Consider the following 22,552-nt stretch of genomic DNA (forward strand, 5'->3'; position numbering starts at 1 on the left):
TAAATAATCTACCAGAAGAAATTGAATTAAGTTAGATTTAAAATACTAAATGTGGAAAATAACTTATTGTAGAAAACAATTTGCATAAATAATGGAATGGATTATATATATAGTAGATTTTATTCCACCTCAGATGTTCGGTAATTTGACAAAGAAGAGCCAGGAGATCTGCTTACAATACCTAGTGCTAAAATCCTCTAAAGAAATTAAACCTTTTTTCCCCCGTTTTTCAACTTTCAAGACCACGCTAGCAATGAAAAACATCATGACAGTTTTTTGGTAGACAGGTTTATTAGTAATTGTCTCACTTTTTGATTTAAGAGGCCAGATTTTGTTCCCATATCCCTTGGCAGCAGCACTTCATTGGCAGAACTGTTTATATAAGTGTTGGCGGAAAGCATCTTACAGACCCCGCTCCTCTTTTTCGGGGGCACCCCCAGGCTGGCCCAGGCACCAGTTACTGCCCGGGGAAATTTTCCTTCCTCTGTCCATGTGCTGTTAATATCCCTTTCTGCTCTGGTGACAAAGTTGTTAACCCCTGTGGTCTCATTTCTGGGTCTGTTTCCTTCCATGACATCCTATAGGAACCTACAGAACAGTTATATATAAGGTTAAAACGGGAAATAACTCTGAATTCTTATATTTCTTGAAGATAGCCATCACAATCCTAAATTTTTTCAGAAGTTTTTCATGGAAAACGAGTCCCCTTCTCTTCTCAGTGCTCATAAATCATTGTTTTATAGAATCCTGTAATATTTCATAGCGATAATTATGGTGCAGACTCTGTGAATACATCCATGCACAGATTCGAACCCAGTGAAAATTTGTGTTTAAATGATGTGATCAAAGGTCTGTGGCTGTAACGGGCTTTGTCTAATCGTCAAATTCAGACAGTTTTAAATGGTGTGGAGATTGTCGAAGGAAGAAGAGTCACTTCCAAAACAAAAACTCCTACTTTGATCCAAAATGTATAAAAAACACTCGCAGTTTTAAGGCAAAGACATCTTTTTGCTGTCCAAAAATCTCAGCCCAGACAGCGCTCCTGGGCTGGCACTGCTGTGGTTTTGCTCTGTAGCTCCCAAACGCCAGCGACCAGTGCAGCCATAGGTGAAATACATTTTTGAAAGTTTTTAATTTTCTGATACCCTGTGACGCCAAAATCATTTGCCCGCGGGCTGTCATCTGCTCGGCTGAATTGGCATTCGCGTTTGAAGGCTTTCTGGAGGGAAGGAGCGGAAAAACCGATGTTCCAAGGGTGGGCTGGGGCCCTTCTGGCCTTGGCACAAGTTTCCTGGCAGCAAGGGGGCAGCAGCCCCGGGGTTTTGCCCCGCCCGAGCGAGCGGGACAGGGGCGTCGGGCAGGTCCCGGTGCCCAGCTCCGGCCCCCGGGCTGCGGGGCCAGAGCAGCAGCCGGGCTGGGGCTCTGCATAGCTGGGCTCTGCTCCGCAGAGCCGGGCTGGGGCTCTGCATAGCTGGGCTCCGCTCCGCAGCTTCAACCCGCTTCGGGTTAGGCTCCGCAAAGTCGGGCTGCGGCTCTGCACAGCCGGGCTGGGCTCTGCAGAGCCGGGCTGCGCAGCGGTGCTGCTTGCGCGGGAGCGCTACGGGGTAGGAAGGGGCTGCTTCTGGGGGAAATAATCCTCCTTTAGGGCACGACCGGGAGAAATCCCGGGGGGAGGGCGGGGAGGAATCAGCCTGTGAGGTCGGGAGGGAAGGGAACCGCGCCGCCTGTGCGTTTTTGGCAAGGTGAAACCCAGCCTTTTCGCCCACCCCCGTGCTCCAGCAGCCCGGAGGATGCGGGCGCAGCCCCAGCTCCAATCTCCGCTCCCCAAGGGGCCAGCGGGGCGGCCCGCACCCGCGGAGAGCCGCGGAGAACAGCCGCGCTGGGCTCGTTGTGCATTTCCTGGCGAGCTGGCCGGGGCTCTCGGCACCGCCCGGACACCTCCTCCCTCCCGGGCCGGGCTCCGCGTTGGGCTCCGCGTTGGGCTCCGCGGGGCAGCGCTCGCCCGCGGGGCGCGGAGCCGGCCCGGCCCGGGACATCCGCGCTCCTCCGCGCCCCCCGCGGCCGCCGCTCTGCCAGGAGCCTCGCCCCAGCGCCTTCCCCTTTTTGGGTTTCTGTGGCGTTTGAGCGGTTTGGGGGTTGTATTGTTTTTTCCCCTCTCTTTCGGGGAGAGCGCGGCCGGGCTGGGCGAGGGGAAGGAAACTTTCTCACCCCCCAGGATGCTCCGGATATTTTTAAAAGGGCGGAAGAGTGAGAGAGGGAGCAGCGTTTGTAAGGGCATCTCATACTCTTGAGAAGGTCCCTCCTGACACCTCGCTGCGGGGATTAAAGGCCGGAGCTGGAGAAACTCCTCCCCTTTCCTCTGCTTCTCCCATCCTCCCCCCCAACCCCAATTTCCTAAGGCTATTTAAAAAAAAAAAAAAAAAAAGAAAAAAAAAGAAAGAAAAAGGAGCCTTGGAGTAACTGCGGCCGGTGGGACGGTGGGGTGAGGTGGAAGAGGAGCCTCCCCCTCCAGATCCATCGCCCAGCACCACGCCGGGGTGCAGGGATGGGAAGCACTGCCATGGACAAGAGGAAAGATGCCTCCAGCAGCAAGAAAAGCTCCAGCCAGAAGAAACTCATGTTGCGAGTGCACATCCCCGTAAGTAGCTCCTTGCTCTTCCTCCCCTTCGGCAGCTGGTGTGGTTTGGGCGCTGGAGCTTGTTTTTCTCTGACATGTAGCGCAGCAAAAGGCAGGGAGAGGTGTTTCCTGCTGGTGAGGTCTGGAATTTGGGGGATGCAACAGGCAAGTCCTCCACCTCTGGGGCGGGTTGGAGCATGGGGGGCTCCCCTGGCCCGTGGCACCGGGCTGTGAGGATAAATTGAGCTGCACCACTGCTCCCCTGCCCTGGGCTGTGGGTTTGGGTCAGTGTGTCTCACCCCGATCACACACAGACTCGCAGTACGGTTTAGCAAAATGTCTGTTCACCCCCACATGCTGGTCTCGACTTCCCCAGGTTTGGCTCTGGGAACTGTCCGTACCTTGTGGCTGAATCAGTGTTTAAATGGACTGTTCCCCCTCTCAGGACTAATCCACAGCTGAATTTCTGGGGCTGGGGAACGCAGAGCTCACTCAGATTTGGACACAAGCTGTCTGTTTATTGCCGAAAGAGCAAGGACAGTTGTATTGCCAAGGTGGAGCAGAGCAGTGAGCCGCGCAGGCTGTGCACTTACTCTGGTTTGTTTTGTATGTTCACGCTGTAAAGAAACATGCAAGAAACTATAGTGTATAGATACAGAATAACCTCAGAACAAAACTTTCTCTCTATTCCCAGTGAGTACTAAAAGGTTGGCTCTGTCTCCAGAGTTTACATACCTTTCAAAACTTTATTTTCTTTACTATTAGGATGTTCTTGTTATCTATGTAAGTATTTAGTTTTTACTTCTCAGTCCCGCTGTGCTTTTGGTTTCAGTGCTTCTGGTAAGAAATGGCAGAGTCCCTGTATCCTAGTGCAATCTGTTTTGTGTGGTGTTTGTTTTTTGGTGTTTTTTGTTTGTTTGTATTTTAAATCTCAGTATGTGAAAGTGGGAAGCAGTCCCACATGTCTCTGCCAGGCCACCAGGGAGCAAAATGATGTTTCTAGTTCTAAATTTTTTGTCTGCTTTAGGGAAGAATAAGAAGGCAAAGTGAATTTATTAGGTGTCTTGAGCATGTGGAATAAAAAGGAGAAGAAATACATGGTTCTTCTGCAGATTTTGTTTTTCTCTGGAGAGGAATGCAAGCCCAGGAGCCTAAGCCAAGCTTCTGGAGCTCTGAGTGCATTTAGTAGGAGAAAAGGGGCTGTTTCTGCTAACATGGATATTGCCTGTGCATTTGTGACTGGACTTTTTAGGCGATAATCTTTGCCATGTTACCAGTAGTACTTGACAATAGGGATGTAAAATATAAGGAAAGTAAAATGTACCGCACCAAAGCGTGACTCACCTTGACACTTTATTCCTTTTTATTCTTTTCCACCCTGTCTACTGCATTGTCTCTGCCATCTCTTTCCATAGCCCCCAGCTCTGACTCGGTCTAGCTGGGGACTTCTGTGCAGCTGGATCTCCGCATCTGCTCCGAGAAGCTGCATCTTCTGCTTGCTGAAGAGCCACAGGTAGCTTAGGAGATGCTGTGGTTGCTATAGGATTTTACAGGATACATCTGCTGCTCTTGAAATACCTTCTGACCACCAGATAACTCTGACCAACCCAGTATTTTTCCTTATTTTTTGGTTGTGAAGCTAAGGTGGAACAAGTACCTAAATAATTTGTTCACACTTAAGAATTATTGACAGAGGAAGGCTGATGCATTTTCTTAATTGCATCCCTAAGCCCATAGACAGCCTCACTTCATGAGTGTTGCCTTAGTTCTGTCTTGGAGCATCAATTGGGGATTGGACTAGATGATCTTTTGAGGTCTCTTCCAATCCCAAACATACTGTGATACTGTGATACTGTGATTAGTAGTGGGCCATAATTTTTCATGTTCACTAATCTCTTGGCCTCTTTGCGATGCAGTTTGTCACTAAGTAGTGGCAGTTATTCAGATACGAGCCTGCAAATGCCTGATATTGCACTGAAGTCGGCACAAATTTTACTGTTCACCCAGCTGGAAGCAAGTCAAGATTTGATAACAAGGTAACACCTTCCATCCCTCCTCTCCCTCCCCAGAATATGATCCTTGTGTTCCATTCTGCATCATTCTAGCATTCCTGAAATGAACTATTCGGCCCAGGATCTTTCAGGTTGTACTTGCATTTTTGGTGGTTTTCTGTTATCTGGCAGAGTTTAAATATGACTTTGCCATAAGAAAGAACATTTTTCTCATTCTCCTCATTTGACAGTGGAATCTGCATTTGAAAAGATCCATTTAGACTGTTGTTTTTTCTCTTTCATAATGTTTTCTTGGCTGTTGTTTTGAAGCATCATTCCTATTATTTCAGTGGCGCCTGTCAGTGTAGCTGTAGTTATCAAGGGAGCTTTCACCAGACGGTAATTTTTATTTTATTCATCCTCTTCTTTGTTTTGCTGTGAGATCGTGTTTATTGCTGAGACATGTAATTCTTGCTCATTGAGATCTTCAAATTAGGAACAAGAGAAGGACTAGCAAGGTCTGAGTAGGAGGGGGGAGAGGAGTCAATTCTGAAAGAGGAAACAGTGGGACAGAAAGGTACTGTTGTGATGCAGACTATCCTAAAAAGTACTTATTAGTCACATAGAAATGCTGACGGAAAAAGTAATGACAAATATTGTGCACAAAAAAAGGTGAATATTGCAAAATATACTACAATTAGGTTAGAGGATTGTGGAATAATAGGCATGTCTGGAAAGAAAGTTGTGTACTTTGCTTCCCTCTCCCACATATTTGTATTTTTGGGGGTTTGCCTGCGACAGTGGGAAAAAATAGATCAATTTGAGAAGGCTGGTTTTGTGCCTTTCAACACTTGAGGGCATTTCTCAGGTGCACCTTTCTCAAGCAGGAACAAGACATGATACAAAACGTCTGGAAACACTCTATTTTCACCTTCTTTCTGTGCTCAGTCTCCTTGGGCACAAGTGGGTGGTGTCCAGCCCTTGCCTCTGGGAATAGTGGGAGACCACCACGTTCCTGCCAGGTGGGTTTCTAGGTGCTCTCCACTCATCATTCAGTGGCCAAGAGGAAAGTGGAGGCTGCTGTATTCTGTGAGCACAGCAGGGAAGCGTTTGCTAAATTGCTGGACTGATTGAACAGCTTTTTGTTTCTTTTTTTCTTCTCAAATACACAACTAACAAGCTAGTAATTTAGATGGACCATAATAAAATTGCAGGAGCTTTTGTAAAGTAGAGGTCATATCAACCTCCATCTTTCCCAGCAGCATATTCTGAAGTCTGGAAATTAGAGATGCCTAAATGGAAATGTCTGGTCCAAATATCCCCGCGAGCTGCTACAGATTTAGACAGAAACCTTTGCTCCCTAGATGCATCACAGCTGTAATATGAAGACATTAACATTATAGAATTCCTTTTTAAGCCATTAGAAGATAATGCTTGCACATTACTTTGAACATTTTCAAAACTCTATTCTGAGATGGGATGCAATTGTCTGCTGAGTAGGAGCCCACAGCAGTGAGATCAGCGTGTTCTTTTGTCGTCTTGCAAAATTGATCAGTACTAACGTTAACGTTACCATTGTCATCCTTGTCTGCTCCTGCTTATATGAATTTCAGCTGGGATAATGCAGTGAGTGCCAGCAAAGTTGTGTTGTATTTACAGCAGTACAACCGAGGGCAGAACCTGTCTCAAGAGCTTCACCATGGCAAGTGCCAAGCACCTGCTGCTCCCCGCACGTGGGAATTGCAGAACCTCAGCACTTGCTTGGATTTTTCCTAAATACTCACAAGGTGACTTTTTATTCAAAAGTACAAAGAGATTTTTTTTTCACAAATTAATATAAATATAATATAAAACCCTATTTCAGTGTTACCTCTGGTATTAACACTTCATCCCTGACAAAGTTGAAGCACTGGAAGGATGCTCCTAGAGATAGTGATCCTTTATTTTCAATGCCACACAAACTAACAGATCTGCACACTTTCTCCCATTTCTTCATGAGCCTTTGTGATTTTGAACAGACTCCTCAATGTGCAAATTTACTGCTGTTTCCAGGCCTGTTGTTATGTCAGGATGCCAGGCTGAAACATCAGATGGCTTCAATATTTCTAACCAAAGAGATGACAATGATGCTCTTGACAGCTAATGTTGGCTTGGTCCCCTCCATCTTGCTTTCCACACTTGCAAAGTCATTAGTGGTTGCATGCCTAATAAATCACTGTGAAATGATTTTGTTCTGTCACAGTTTTTGCAGAGTGCTTCTTGTCTCCTGGTCATTGCTGGGTGGGCTGATGAGAACAGCACTTCAGTCTAAGGTTTGCTTTAAGAAGCCACAGACGGGAAACAAGCTGGTCAATTATTTTGAAGGAGATGAAGGAATAAGCTTCCAATGTGATCTAGGAATTACAAAAATGTTTGTTTTCTTGGGAAAAGGAGGTGGGGTGAGAGGGAGACAGAGGAGAGAGACATGTTTCCTTAAAATTAAATCTGCAACTGTCCTCCCTTGTGCTCTCATAGGGCAGACTCTGAGTTGTCCTGAGCCTCTGTGGCCTTGAAGCTTAAATTTGGATTCCTCCCTAAAGAGCTGATATATCAAGGATCTGAAAGGGCAGGAGGTATTTGCTCAGGAGCTTTGAGATGGCACTTCGATGGAAAACAAAGAAAAGATTCATGTTTGCGATTGTAATAGCTGCCACTGTAACTAAAGCAGCTCTCTGCCTTTTTGGTTTTAAAGCATAATGCAAAGTGGTCATCAGCTTATTGAAAAGTACTGTTTTTTAAAAGCATTGCTGTTTCTGTTAGGAGATTTTGCTCCTAAATGGTCTCATCCAACCTGTGAATGCTGTGAGGCCCGTGAGCTCAGAGGAACGTGAATTTCCTTGGAAGAATAAGTCATGAATGCAGAAGAAACCTCACAGAAATGTGGACAGTGAGACTCTTGGCCTCCTGGAAGGTGATTCACACCATTTCTGAAACAGAAGAAAATGTATTGCTGCTAGAGGGGTCAGGAGCGGAGTGGAAAGTCATGATCTCCACCTGGCAGGTTCCAGTGCCTGTTCACAGCCCTGCAAAGTTCAGCCTATGCCCAGTTTTCACCTGGGCACCACATGGCATTCAAAGGAGCTGCTCAAATGCAACTGAAAGCAGAATTTGACCTGGAGAACCGGATTTAACATTTTGTTGCTGCTATGGACAGTCATGTGTTGGCTCGGCATGGAGTAGGAAAGAGCCAAAACTGTATCAGCATGGCTGTTGGTAGACCAAATTATGGATGTTAATGTTGAGTGAAGTACCACGTATAATTCTCATCCCTTTGAAGAGGAGCTGAGTTTATATCAAAAGCCATCTCATGTGTAGGGAATAATGAAAGAGCAGAGTTGGTTACAAGAGAAATGAAGCATCACGATGACATCAGTAGCAGACCGGAGATGTCATAGAATCTGTCTGTCTGGCACAGAAATAAACCCTTTGTGGGTGACATTACCCAGGCCTGATCACCAGGCTTCGACAATTATCCTGCTTTCAGGGCCTGATCTGGTTGCAGAGAACCGCTGTCTCAGTTTCCTACTATTGTTTGCACTGTAGATGCACCGCAGAAAGTATTATGCTGTAACAAACAGGGAGACTTATGCATGTCTTCAAAGCCAAAAGGAAAAAGCAGCTTGAATGGAGTATGTTTTTTCTTCTGGAAAGGAGAACTTCTGTACACACATCAATATAAGATGCCATCAATAACTGTAAAATATTATTGATGGTTTGGCAATACAGTGTTGCACTACTACTGAATTATTTCTTGTGCCAGCAGTGAGTTGAGACACTGGTGTGTATGAATATTTCTACTGCAGGCTGGTTTTTGTGTTTATTCTTTAGGTGTTTGCAGGAACTGGAATATTATGCTTCAGTTTAGTGTTTGCATCTGCAATACTGTCTCTCTTAAATCACTTGCATATAACTACATTTGCAAACTTTAAAGCATGAAAGCATTATTTATGCAGTAGAGAACCAGAACATAACATGGTATTTCAGTTTTTGACATTGAGGATTCATAGAATGGTATGTCATGTCCTTTAAACTTTCATATAATTTAGCATGACAGTAAATTACATTATGTAAGCGTAACTTAGTGGGATGCAGAGCAAATGCATTGCAGTATATATTTCATGGTTGTCATTTATATAACCCGCCATGATTGTTCAGACCTTCTGGTCGTTATTGCAAAAGGTGCCTGTGACCTTCTGCTCCAAAACCAGAACCCATGTCATAAGCTGAAGACTTAAACTATTTTTGCAATCAGAGTGGTAGAGCTATCTGCCTTTTTTAAGCTGTTGGAGAACACATTCATAGATCTGGAGTTTCATTAGGAGGAAGTGTGTACACTATAAGCATTATCTGCCATGTTATAAAGCCTTTATCGTCATTTATTCACGGCAGGCACTGTGCAATTTTCAGTTATCTTTTCACACTGGTAATACTGCTGGAACAATGAAAATGAGAAAATACTCTGATTCTGCAAGCCGAAGAAAGAAAAGCTGAGCGATCAGAGTGCTGGCTTATCGCACTACAAAACACGGGATTTTCCTACTCAGCTGTAGACTTACTAGTGGTCTTTTATGAATCATTGATGTTCAGACCTGGTTTGTGGAAGCCACGTGAATGTTGATGCCTTTAGAAAACTTTAGAAACATGTTTTCTGAGGAATTAGAGAAATCAATACTTGGTGAGCTAGAACAGGGCTAAAATTTGAATCCAAGGGTGAAGAAACCTTGCAATGAAGACACATCCCCTCAGAAAAGGTGTAGTTGTAGTTGTAAGAATGTGATGGACTAAACAGATGCCATCGGCATTGCCTGTAACCTGTCTAGTGGAAGAAATGGGCTGTTTCCTGCATGCCACTTACTTTGAATGGACTCTACGCAGAAACCGGAAAAGACACCTGGAATTATGGACAGAATTCTGAAGTGTATCGCAATGACTCTGTTTTTGCTACCCAGCCATAATCTTGGACAAGTTTCCACAGATTCAGGACTGTTATATACCTTTAAACAGGTGTATATTTAATATGTTTGCTAAGCCTGTGTTGTCTTGCTTTTGGTGGTGTGGCCTTTAGAAGGTATAGCTGCTAACAAGTGTTTTTTACAGGATCATGGGATAGTTGAGGTTGCAAGAGATTGTCCTGTCTCATCCTCCTGCTGACCCTGTGGTCAGCTGGAGCAGGTTGCTCAGGACTGTGTCCCATCAGATTTTGAGTATCTCCAAGGATGGAGACTGCACAGCTTCACTGCTCTGAAGGAACGCATTTGGGCAAGGGAAACTCTTTGAGACTAAATATTGTTCAGCCACTACACAGGCACATTGAATTTAGCTCTGCCGTTGGTTGGATCTTGTCCCAAAAAGTGTAGTGTCCATCTGGGGAGAGAAACTGGATTTGGCCGTGTGGTGTAGAGACTTCTGGGAAAAGCATGTTCCGAGATGGGAGTAGAAACTGGACGCAATGGTCCCACCAAGGTGTGCGGAAGAAGGGGACAACGAGGAAGACATAAAAGGTGCTTAGTCAGTGCTATCGCAATGTGCATGGGAGTTTGCCAGCTCCTCAGCAGAGCGTTGCGTCTTCTGGAATGTGGTTTTCATCATGCGTTGTCATTCCTTCTGCATAAATTAATTAGAGGGGGATTTGCTGTTACTGAGTATTAATCACGGCTTCTGTGTTGGAAGTATGACCTAAACCAAGAGGCATGAGGAAAGTCAGCTCAGGGACAAGAGCACTAAATCATCACTTACCTATCTGAATCTCTGTCTACTGTATTGCCTGAGGTGCAACAGAGTAAAGTCCTTGACGTAGGCTTTGCATTGAGGAATAGCTGAAGCCTGAGGTCCACAAAGAATATTCCACACACAAAGTACAAAAGAATAGTATTTTTTGTCTCACTTTTTCATTTTTTTAACATTGTGACTAGTAAACGATGATCTATTTTTAACTCATTGCTGTGCGGCACTGAGATACAGAAGCATCTTATGGGATGTTCTTTCCATCCATGACTGAACGCTGTTGAGCTGGAAATCTGTGCATGTGTAAGCATACATGTGTTAGTGCAGAAAAAAATCTCTGTAGTATAGAAAGCCTTGGTAGATGTGATAGACTAGAGTAGTGTGAGAGGAAACAATGTTGTCCCTGTAGTCCTGATATTCAGGTAGATGGCTGTAGTTTAAGCAACTTGCTCCATGTTGTACAGGAGTGTGACCATTTGACTCACCAAGTTTTGAGACCTAGTTTAGTTAACAATAACCCCATTCTTCTTCTTATGGTATTTGGCCCATAAGGATCCAGTCAGCAGTGACAGTAAGTATTTCCCCTTTTGCTTTTTGAAAATATGTGTAAAGTGGAAGGATTGCAGTCTAATGTCTATAGACAGTCACGTCATTTCCTAAAATAACACTGTTAGGATGCTTTTGGCAGTTTGGTGAGAAAGACCAAGAATTGACGATATTAGATAAATTAGAGGAGACTAATTAACTTCCAGCATCTAAAGTGCTACTTCAACGAGTGTGCCAGATCACCACTCCCTCCATGAAACCTGTGAAACGTTAGCCTTTTTATTTTCTGAATAGCTGCTGGCACATCAGTTGTAGAGTTTTTAAAATGAGGTATCTGCAGCCATTTAGTTAGTGGTAATATATATATGTATGTATGGAGTTTGGGACATCTGAAATAGCACTTTACCAGCCACTTTCAACCTACAGCACCCTCCAAGTAGTTTTCGGGCATCATGTCTCCATTCCTGCACTCCACTGAGTTTTCCTTCCAGTTGGTGGGGCTGGGCATTCCCCAGTACTGCTGCCAGCTACTGCAGGAGAGGGAATACCCGTGTGGTCTCAACACTATTCTTCTTGGGTACTCCTTCCACTAATGTTAGATGAACTCGTTCTTTATGGGAAAACCAAGAGCTTTTGCCGCTTGAAAAGTTGAGCCAACATTATTCATAAATGTAAGATTTACAGCCTGGAATGAATGGGAGGTAGAAGATGTTATTCAGCTATTCTCTTTGCCCTTTTATTTAGCTAGTTGATGTTAAGGGTAAATACTAATTTAATAGACTTCTTTTAGTTGGGTGATGATTAATTATACATTTTCCGTTTTTTTTTGAGAATGGCTGTACACACTCTATGCTATGCAGAGGCAGGAAGGTACATGCCAGCATTTTTCTTTGTAAAGTAATACCAGTAATTCAAAATCTGTGATTACTTCAATTCTTTTTCCTGCATTGTGTGCTTGAAGAGTTTTGGCTCCTCTCACTGTGGCAGACCTGTGGAGGCATCATCAGCTGGCGTGCAAAAGCTGCTGTTAAACGAGCTCTTTGGATTTTCAGCTGTAAAACACGGAGTTGGTAAAAAGAAATATGCCTTATTGAACCATGTACGGCAGTGGGTTAGTCTCCATTACTTAGTAAGGCAAGAATGTTTTTCACCCAGTATTCACCAGCTGTCCTGGTGGACCTCAACCAATAGCTACCAAGGCCACACAAGCTCTTGTTCCTCAGTTTGGCTTTATCAACAGACTGTGTGCATCCTTCTGTCCCACTGCGATGCTGGATAAAACATGTTGCTTTACAATCCCTTCTTAGTTAGCCAACATGTTTTATTTTCCTGGTGTGCATTGCCAGATCAAACCAATGAGTGGTAACTCGGTAAGCCTTGGTGACTTGTTCAGTTTTCATGTCCATCTGTCTATAATCTAAGATCCAAAAATCTCAGAAGGACAGATGACTCAAGGTTACTTGAAATACCATTCACAAGATTAATCCTAGAGAAAAAACAGTAGGTGGTAAGAAGCCTCATAGTTCAGAGACACAGGATTTTCAAAAGAATTTAGGCTCTTGAGGTCCCTTTGCAGTATCTACTACTAGATACTAGATACTGCTAGTCCACCTGCATCAGGGTGTCCTCAAATACACTTGAAAATCAACATTTACATCTTTCAAGATGTCATTCTTCCCCCTCTGCTATTTATATTTGCATTACAAAACAGAAGCCGATTTCCCTACTTTTCCATTCCCAATAACATTCTCTTGCACCCGATAGCTAAAATGCAAAAAAACCCCAACAAAACCAAACAACCAAAAAACCCAAGTAAGAAACCTGTTTTTTACGGAACAAAGATTGAAGGTAATACCAGGAGGTAATTTGGGAAGAGATAAATAGCAGCTGTTCTCTTGGTGATAAAGACTGAAAGTAATACTGATACTTAGTGAGACTTGAGTGACACAATGAAGTCCATGTTCTACATTATGTATGACTGCAAGTGACCAATTGCTACATATTGGTCACTTCAGAAAGAAACTCCTTTGCTGCTCACTTCAACTTTTCAATGTACCTTGAGAAAAAGCTGCACTCATTTAAAATTTGTTAGGATTTTTTATTTATATATATGTTTTTTTTGCCTGCACAAACCTTTAAAATGTGTTGCGAACAACCGTAGGCATTTGATGTGTTTATATTTACTGTGGATAGTTAGGTCAAAATTACTATCAAATATAAATATTTTAAAAAGAAAAATCTATTTCTCTGCCATAATCGAGATATACTTTTTGTCAGCATGTTTCTGAAGCAGAGGTATTTGGAATTAAAGGTATTTGGAGTTCTACAGATCATTGTCAGTATTGCTGCTTGTTGTAAAACAAGCTTTTGGCCTTGACTGTATTTGAAGTGACCGAGAAAGAGACACACATGTAAATAGGGACGAGCAGTAATAGCAGTGATCAGAATCTGCATTTTAATGGGTGTTGGAACACACAAGCTGAACATTTGGGGACGTCTGTCTGGGAATCACCTTCTCCTGGAGGAACAGTAAAATCTTATTTCTCTGGACTTAAGCAACAAAATGAGAGGAAGTGTAAAGTATTCACTCCAAGGAAATATCAATTGTCAGAGAAGATGTTTCTAAGAGTTCATTTCCAGAGAGCAATAGGTACCTCTGATTATGTCTTCTGGTTTGGAATGTTCTGTGCACTTGACTAGGTTAATTTAAAAATCATGGAAGGATGCAAGTGCAGAGCGTGTGTCTGTGTGCGAAGTGAAGCTGCCCTGCGCGCAGCTGTTTGCTATAAACCCAACACATTCAGCGTGTACTACAGCCTGGCAAATTGCTCATGTTGCAGAGAAATGAACTGTGATGGAAAATGCGATGGATGTTTAATTATTTCAGGAACAACAAAAAAAACCCCAAACATATTATGAATGTGCTTCTGCCCAATGTTAGAACATCTGGATTTAGTTTCTAGCTGTACTAAGGTTATTTTTTATTCCATATCCTGTGTTTTAATGTCACAAAACAAACAGAACAACGAGCTGAATTTGTATCTCGACCTTTAGGCCATTTTTATTTTTGGTGGGGTTTGTGTTTGGTTGGTTTGTTTTTTTGGTTTACATGACTATGTAATTTAAAGTCCATTCACCTAGAGTATCGTGCTGAGAGACTAACGCATATTATTTTGAGTCCTGCTGTCCAAGACTGTTGTAACCTGGATTAACTTCCCTCTTCCTCGTCTCTGCCTGCTCCCCTGCACACGGCCATTGCGGTCGAACCCCTCCAAGTCACGTCATGTCGAATAGCGCATGGTCTTCAGAGCTCACTGGGGGACAGAAAAGGCTGGGAACAATGTGAGCAGGCACAGCCAGGCACTTCCACTAATTGTTGGTGTGGAGGATGGAATACAAAAGCAGAAGGAGGGGAGGGGGGAATGGAAATGTGTCTTGGTGTGGAAAAGACCGTGTAAAAACAAATATGTCTGGGCTTGCTCTTTGGAAATGTACATGTTGCAAAGGAGAAGTCCCGCAACAGGAATCTTGTCGTTTAGTCTGCCCATGTAGATAATTTTAGAAGGCTTCTTTTTATTATTCTAGAGGCTTTCTTGGCTATTTGGGGTTGTGGATTTGAACTGTAATAGGTAGTGGCAATTTATTGCTGAGCTGGCTTGACATCCTCTGTTCATTTTGGGTTCTAGTTATTTGGTACTGCCTAAATATTGGGAATGGGAGATTTAAATGAATTAATTATTAATGGAACATACTAGTGGCATTTCAAAATATATTCTGCTGAAGTGGAGTTAATTATCTGAGTCTCTTCCATACTGTGTCCTCTAACCCAGAGCAAGCTGAAGTGCCTTGCAGATCAATTATATAAAATAAATAAATTAGAATAAAATGACATGATTGAGGGGTTTTATTTGTAATGAAAAACATCTTTTCCTCTCAAGAACTGTTGTGCTGAAATATCTACACTCTATTTTGCTTAAACTCTGAAAAAAAAATGTCAGATAAAGACAGCGATGAAGGGATGATCAATTGGTAGGATGAGCTTGAAAACAGAACATTTATCCTGTAGGATAGGTGCTATAGGAAATGATGAGCAATTGAAAGTGAAGTTAGTGAAGTTAGTGAGATTCCTAAAGTAGAAAGAGTAAATTTATACTTTATTACACAGTGGAACTTCAGCTACACACAGAAGCCACCAACCCATGCTGGGATTCATCATTCCATGGAGATGAAATGATTCTTTACACCAAGGACACAGAAAACATGAGGGATACACAGGACATTTGCATGTTCATCTCTTCCTGAAAGATCATCCTACTTATGCTGAAAAGTAGATATTTCTGCAGTGAAATGCAACAGCTGCAATTAGTAATCAGCACAATGTAACACAATTGGTAAAAATCCAAATGCTTACTTTATCCATTTACTAAATGAATCACAAATGTCCAACTCAACTGAGAACTATTAGGGAGGCAAGAGGAAAGGGAATAGGCAGTAGAAACACCAATTTGTTGATTATATAATGTACCTATCATTAGTAACATGATTATGCCAATGCAATTGCTTTTTCTCCAAGACAGATACTTGTTCCCACCAGGGCTGATTGATCTTGAAAAGTGGTTTGATTATGCCGGAGCGTTTTTTAAATGGAAAATTATAATAGGGTTAAGGAGGATGGGGAACTCTTTACTGGTAGAAATATGATTGCTGATAGCATTGCGGAAAAGTGAGAATGCAGAACGATAGGATGGTTTATCCAAGGAGTTAGATTTATCCCTTTTTAGTTAAAATTATGCAAATTCAGTGCTGTGAGACTTATCACAAGGACAGCCCTGAAGACTGATTGTGGCTCAGAGCACAAATCAAGTTCGTACCATAAAATTCCTCCCAACAGCTCATTGCGGCACTTCTACATATTTCGACAGGCAGGACGGGCCTTCCAGCAGTTACCCCCGAAGATGTTTATTGTAGTGTAGAAATCCGGCTTCTGGCACTGAGTCGGGAACTTCATTTCACAGCAATCTGCTAAACATCGTTGCTGACTCAGACTGATTTTGAGCATGTTGCCAAAAGATCTTCAGTTTCTCGCTCTTCTTGACAGTCTTCCAGTTTTCACATCAGATTTCTCTTTATGATGAGTTCCTATTTTTGTAATCCACTGATTTCCAAAAGCCACTGTACCCTCCACATAAATAATATCCCCTTAGCAGTACCCCCAGCCAGAAGCACTAGCTGCTATCTCTAGATGCAATTTCTAAAAACCACCATGGGCACAAAATAGAAAGGCCACAAAAAACAATCTCACAGAGTTCCATGTTGGGTCTTTATGAAAAGGATCTTTAGTTTTGTTTACAACCCTGAGACATGGGCAAACTTTAGGGATCAATATCAGGTTTTTCAGAACTTCTGATGACTTTGGCTGCCCAAGGGTGGGAGGCTTAATGCTAACGGGAGCCACAAGGCTCCTGTTGTTTCATGGAGGATACCCACAATTAGCCTTTTAGGGGATTTAGGGAATACTCTTTTGGCTTAAATGACCTGTTCAGCACAGAGCAGGGAGCGGCTGAACCTGCTGGAAGAGGATTTCCAGCTGTAGGAGCTGCTCAGCACTGGATACGCCGGGTCTGCTTCTGGTGTTACTTGTATTAGTGGGAGTATTTTCCCTGTCATCACTGAAACCGCTGTCATCAGCGCGGCTGGAGCTGGAGGCACCATTTCTGTACAAGGCAAAAATGTTAAGATTTCAGCATGACTTTCTGTAGATTAGAGGGATGGGAGAAGGAACCACCTAAAGCTTGTGAGTGTCTAAAGTATATATTTTTTAATTTTACAATAATTTAATTTCACAAACATCTAAGTGTCCTCTGGATATTCAACTGAGAGACAGCTCCTCGCAGACAAGTTTTACAGCTCTGCTTACTACAAATCATACCACATTTAACAGGACTGTGCAAAATGCCTGATGGAAGAGGTGTGTGATGGAGATGGACGAGTGAAATGAGGGTAAAGTGTTAATACATGGCTAATGCCATGATTCACCCTCGCTGCTATTCTGAGGGTGTTACAACTGTAATTCTGTAGCTGTGGTTGCTTCCAGCGGTCTAAATGGGGAGGCAGGTAAGAGGTTGAACTCACTGTGAGCCAGAAAAACTAAAATACCTCTGTGAGTACTGGCAAGGCGCCCAGGCCAGAATAAATACATTCAACCTTTCTCTTTCACATCCTCCTTGTAGAGACGAAATACAAAAAGGCCAAACAGAATTCTGACAGACCGTATTTTGTTTAAATAGAGGCCTGGTAACTATATGAGATGAAGAGACAGTTATAAGGCTAAATCCTGTGCTTCATATGGATTTAGAACAGTCATTTAAATAAAATATGCCTTTGTACACAGACAGAGAATTTGTGAATTCAAGCTGTTTTATGTATGTATGCATAATATATGAGGTTTTTTGTACATAGTACATATACTTGGCTAGATTTTTTGTTGTTGTTGAAATCATCATGGTGATTTAGTTAATGTTGTTTTCTTTTCTGAGCATCATGTCAGAATTTATCGTGATCTATTTAATCGAGAAAAGCCTTTTATCATCTGTCTCAGTTTGCACACAAGGCCAGTTCCAAGGAAAGCTTGAGTTTTCCGAGAAGCTTCCAGAGGTTACAAGCAAGGTTTCTTTCTATCTGGTAATGAATTAAAAATAGGCTTTAAGAAGTTCATATGTTCCTTTCTAGGATATTCTGGTTTTCAGGCTTTTCAGCACTGCTGGCCATGAGTGTGGATCATTTTACAGAAGTGCTCAGAAAAGGGTCCGTGATAGCAGGGGAGGGACAGGACTTACCTCTGATGGCTGGAGCTGGAACTCTTGATCGGACACATTGGTTTAGCTGCACAGGAGGTTTTAACTCTGGGAAGGAAATTTAATGATACGTTCTGTCAACAGGCTTAACATTTCTCACTCTTGACTCTTTCTCTTTTCCAAGTATATGTATTCATTAAGCTGACCACAGAAATTCAATCAAATATAAACTCGGCTATTGCTGGTAATTCATTAACAGATTCATCTAAAACTTTGTTGAAAGCTTTAGTTTCTGAATCAGGTCATGAATGTCTCATTTCCTCACCAGTCCAGAAATCCACAGTTGATTTGGTGGTTAAAGCCAAGTCTAGCCAGACTGCGAGAACAGTGTCACCTCCTAACCACAAGCTTGCTTTGTTTTGGATCTGGCTGCGCTTCTTCCCCGTGTCAGGACTGCAGAAGAGGAGGAAAACCTTGTAGTGTGAAATGTGGCAGTCCTGACCCAGCACCCTGGAGGCTTCCTTCTTAATCTTGAAGGGAGCGTGTGGCCCAAACCGAGCGCTCGCTCCACTGACCTTTCGGCAGTTAATTGGCTGGGTGCAGAGTATGTGGAGTGAGCTCTGGAACCGATACAAACCATCTCATATGAGAAGCTCTGAAGTGCTTTAGAAGTTATGTTTTGTCATATATAACGGACGTGTCGGTAGCTCTAGGACAGAGATCACCAGGTGTTTCACTGGTGCGTAGCAGTATGAGGAAAATTTGTGCAGGAGTTCAAGAAAATTACTTCATCTGGAATATCTGATAGGGAGGACTTTATTCACCAAGAAATGCAATGTGTGGAATGGAGTTTGGAGTCAAAATTAATTTGCTAAAGGAAAGTTCTGTGAGATCTTGACTGGCCGCAAATGGTTTACTTATGTGTGTCTAGGGAAAAACATGTTTTGTTCATTCTATGTGAACTCAAGTGTCTGGGTAGCACTTTGCCTGCCTGCACTGGCCCTGGTTTGGGGTGTTCCTAGTGAACCAGCTAATATCAGTGCTCTAATTACTCTGAATCTGAAATGTAAAATGTCACCAGTTATTGGACTGTCGATTCTTGGGTATACTCAAGATCCCGTTATCATTCAATCTCACCTTGTTATCCATACACTCTTCACTTTATTCTCTGTTTATCCTCCGTAGGTGGTAGCTCCTATCAGACAGATGTACCTTCTAATATCAACTTTCTATGCACTCAAGTTTTCATTCACACCTCAAATACGGGGAGACTTGCTTTGCTTGAATTTGCCAAAGAAGTGGACTCTTGGAGGATATCCAGGTTTTTATTGATGGGGTATTTGATCCAAGTATAATATTTGTTTTAAAACTCTCCTCAAAAGAAATCCTGGTGAGAGAGCTAACATAACATAATAACCCTAATGCACTGTCCTCCATCTCCTTCCTTCTACAAATATCAAAATGTTTAGGAGAAATGATTCAGATAATAATACCCACGTTGCCCCAGAAGTATCATTATTTCTGATTTAAAGCTTGGAAAGAAAAGATATAACAAGTAACTTGCTCAAGTCTATAGCAAGCTGGGAAGCAGAGTTCAATGGTGCCCTTCTCTTGTACATTAGCTAAAAATATCATGGTGCTAAAAAGCCAGACTGTTGTAGGTAATTCAGCACTGGCAGATGTCTTGGCCCACTCCTGACTGTGCGCTGATTCTGTATGGAGCTTTTAATATATAAGATGAGCTGTAATGAGGCTTCCTTTGGCCTCAGGACTTTACCTGTGGTGGGGTCTGTTGTCAGACTCCTGTGTAAATGGATTTACTGCCTTCAGTGAAGTCAGTTTGACCCAGCAGAGGCAGAATCCGATAGCACCGTGAGCCTATGGCTCCCCATAAAACATCCCTCTCTGCCATTCATTGTTAAGGCTGATGGAAATAAGCCAGCATTAAATGAGGGGTGGGAAAGTATAGTCTTGCCTTAAACTGAGTACAGCCGCTGTTGTTACTCGAGTTAAGTGCAAGGGCAAGCAGTGTTTTACATGCTCTTGGCTCCAGAAAGGCCCTGCTGAGGGAGCCACGGGAGTTCTTCCCACTATTTTAAAAGACGGGTCACCAGAATCCCAAAGTTGCAGCAGCTGATGCCTCTGGAGAGCGGCCGTTCCCTGAGCCCTGGGGAGAGCTGAGGAAGAGCAGATGCTGTGAAAGACGCCCTCACCGTGGGAACAGTGGCTTGAACCTGGAAAAATGGTGACAAATCCATTCAGGATTCTCCCAAGGAGGGTCTGTTTTTCTAGATACCATAAAAGTTATCTGCCAGGTGGCTGAGACAGGTGACATTAGGGACTATGGTGGTGGCTGATGCAATGCTTGAAATAGAAGATCAGTGTTGGTATGTTCCCTTTCCAATCCAATTTGGGAAGCTTTTTATTTTCTTTTCTCTCTCTGTCCTGTTTTACTTGTATTTTAACTTTTAAAGCTTTTCCTTCCTCTTTTTTTCCCGTGCTTCTCTTTTAAATCTACTTAATTCTTTCACATTCACAGAAATAGCATTTGCTTGCTTGTTTGTTTTTCCAGGCTGTTCAGTAGGTTACAAAGATAATTTCTGCTCGTTGGTTATTTTACATTGGTAGGATCATTTTGATTCCCTTTTGGAGTCATTCTACAGCTCTTCATCAAATCTTGGGGCATTTGAAAGTCTTGTATAAGCAGATGAAACATATTTATGAGTAGTATCTCATGTTTGTCATGTGTATGGCTGTGTCTACACACACCCATATTTCCATGTGTAATTTTGCATGTAATCCTTGCAGCATATTCGATGTGAGGTTTTTGAGAAGGACCAGAAGTGTGGTGTTAGGGAACAAGGACTTCTTAGGACAGGTTTAGTATGTTTTGGTGCAAGTTTAGCAAAAAATATGCTTGGCCTCCTCTGAACACTGAAAGGGTCACTCTCTGACATGTAGCCACATAGAATCATAGAATCATTTTGGTTGGAAGAGACCCTTAGGATCATTGAGTCCAACCATCACCTAACTCTGGCACTAACCCATGTCCCTAAGAACCTCGTCTACGCATGTGTTCAACCCCTCCAGGGATGGTGACTCCACCACTGCCCTGGGCAGCCTGTTCCAATGCCTGACAACCCTTTCCAGGAAGAAATTTTTCCTAATATCCATATGTTATGTACCAGTCTCTTTCCAAATTTGGAAAGCGGCTCAGAATTAACCTTCTGAATCATCCAATGTATTTATGTTGACCCTCATATTATACACAGAATGATTCCTTTCCAAATGTCTGCAGCTCTTCCTGATCTTCCAGCCATTGAACATCTGAACTGTTTCTGTTCTGCGGATCTGTTAGGTACAGGGTCTCCACAATAGGAGCAGAACTTCTTGAGCCTAGAAAAAGTGCTAGAAATAATCATTATTCCTTTCCCTTTTTGCTCTAGAAGATGCATAAAGCAAGAAGGAGCCTTCTATAACCTGCCATTTATTTCCATTTCCTGCTCCTGCAGGAAAATACTGTCTGAAAAGTAGTGATGTTCCTCGTTTTTTTGGAGTTTCCCTCCAGGATTGCACTCTTTTCCCTTCCTATTTTCCAACCTAAATTTATTCACAATGTTTCCATTTTCTGATTGCACCCACGAAGAGTTTTTTCTCTTCCTCCCTTGTTGGTGTTTATCCACCTGGTGTGACTTTGCAGAGCTGTTGCGTATGCTCTCAGCTGTCAACTGCACAGCTGAGCCAGCCAAGCTCTCTCACTTGCGTCCTCTCATCGTCAAAATCGTCTTTTGGTGCACCTGTTCCCAGCTGAATTAACCTTTCCTGACACAGAGCTGTACGCATTATTTCAGATGAGTTTTCACAGTGCTAATATATATGCTATTAAAGCTTTTTATGTGCTCTGGAGGATTTCTGATGCGAGTGCTGATGATGTGCTTTATTCACAGGATCATTTTGAGATGGGTACACTTTAGTGTGTCTCTGTCTAGCTATTGAATGCTTAAGTTTTAGACAAAATTATAGTCCATAAGTACATAATTTAGGGATTCAACTAAACTGATTAAATTGAATTGGTTAAATTAACCTGATTTCTGTTCCTCCTCTCATTGATATAATCAAATCCTTCCTGTGACATATTCTGGAGCTTCTGTCAGGGAGTGAGCCCAGTACCTTGGTGTCATCCCCAAGGTGTCTGGCTTAGCTTAAACATATTGAGGTTGTTTCCCCAGGTTTCAGTAAACTGTTTAATGGAAATATTATTGCTTTTCTTTGCACTAGGGACTTGAGATTCCTTGTTGTCCTCCATTTTGCTTGGGATACCAGCAAGAGAGAGCACAAGAGACTTCTCCCTGCTCCCAGCTCTGGTAGCTGACACTTGGGGCAAAGGGAAACAGCATGAGGATGCACAGGGGGTAACAAAGGGTTTGCTGTGTACAAATTAAATCTTGGAAGAAATTGCCAAGAAATTCAGATCTGTCCCACAGCTGTCTGGCTTATCACTAGGCTGGAGTTGGGCAGGGTCTCACAGAGGTGGCACAAAAGTGCCACATTTCATGGTCTTAGTGACAGTGATAGATCTTTTTGATTCGATATTTTTTTTTATTATTCAGCAAATCACTTATTTTTCTGACTTTTGCCTTTTTTGTCCTGCTTTTCCCTAAAACTTATCTTGAAAAAATGGACATCTGTGTGGAACATCCATGAGAGTTCGTTGAACTATAGCCCACTAAAACAGAACTTGTATCTGCAAGGTGTTTGTGTGGCATTTCCTATAGGTTGTGTAGCCTATAAATCTCTTGTTGCAGAATCAGTTTAGTGCAGGAAGACAAACTAATTATCTG

At 42.7% G+C, this 22,552-nt stretch overlaps 1 protein-coding gene across 2 annotated transcripts in view; it reads left to right on the top strand.

The window, feature by feature from the left end:
• Window positions 1-2,032: 2,032 nt before the first annotated feature.
• The window catches only part of PRKAG2 (protein kinase AMP-activated non-catalytic subunit gamma 2), a gene marked incomplete at both ends in the record, with an annotated part of 223,964 nt that continues 203,444 nt past the window's right edge, over window positions 2,033-22,552 (top strand). For both annotated transcript variants that reach the window (XM_080338959.1, XM_080338960.1), the window contains one exon: window positions 2,033-2,638. In XM_080338959.1, the coding sequence (XP_080195085.1) occupies window positions 2,546-2,638 (93 nt within the window). The remainder of the gene's footprint in view (window positions 2,639-22,552) is intronic.

The sequence above is a fragment of the Nesoenas mayeri genome (genome assembly GCF_963082525.1).
Source record: "Nesoenas mayeri genome assembly, chromosome: 2".
Lineage (NCBI taxonomy): Eukaryota > Metazoa > Chordata > Aves > Columbiformes > Columbidae > Nesoenas > Nesoenas mayeri.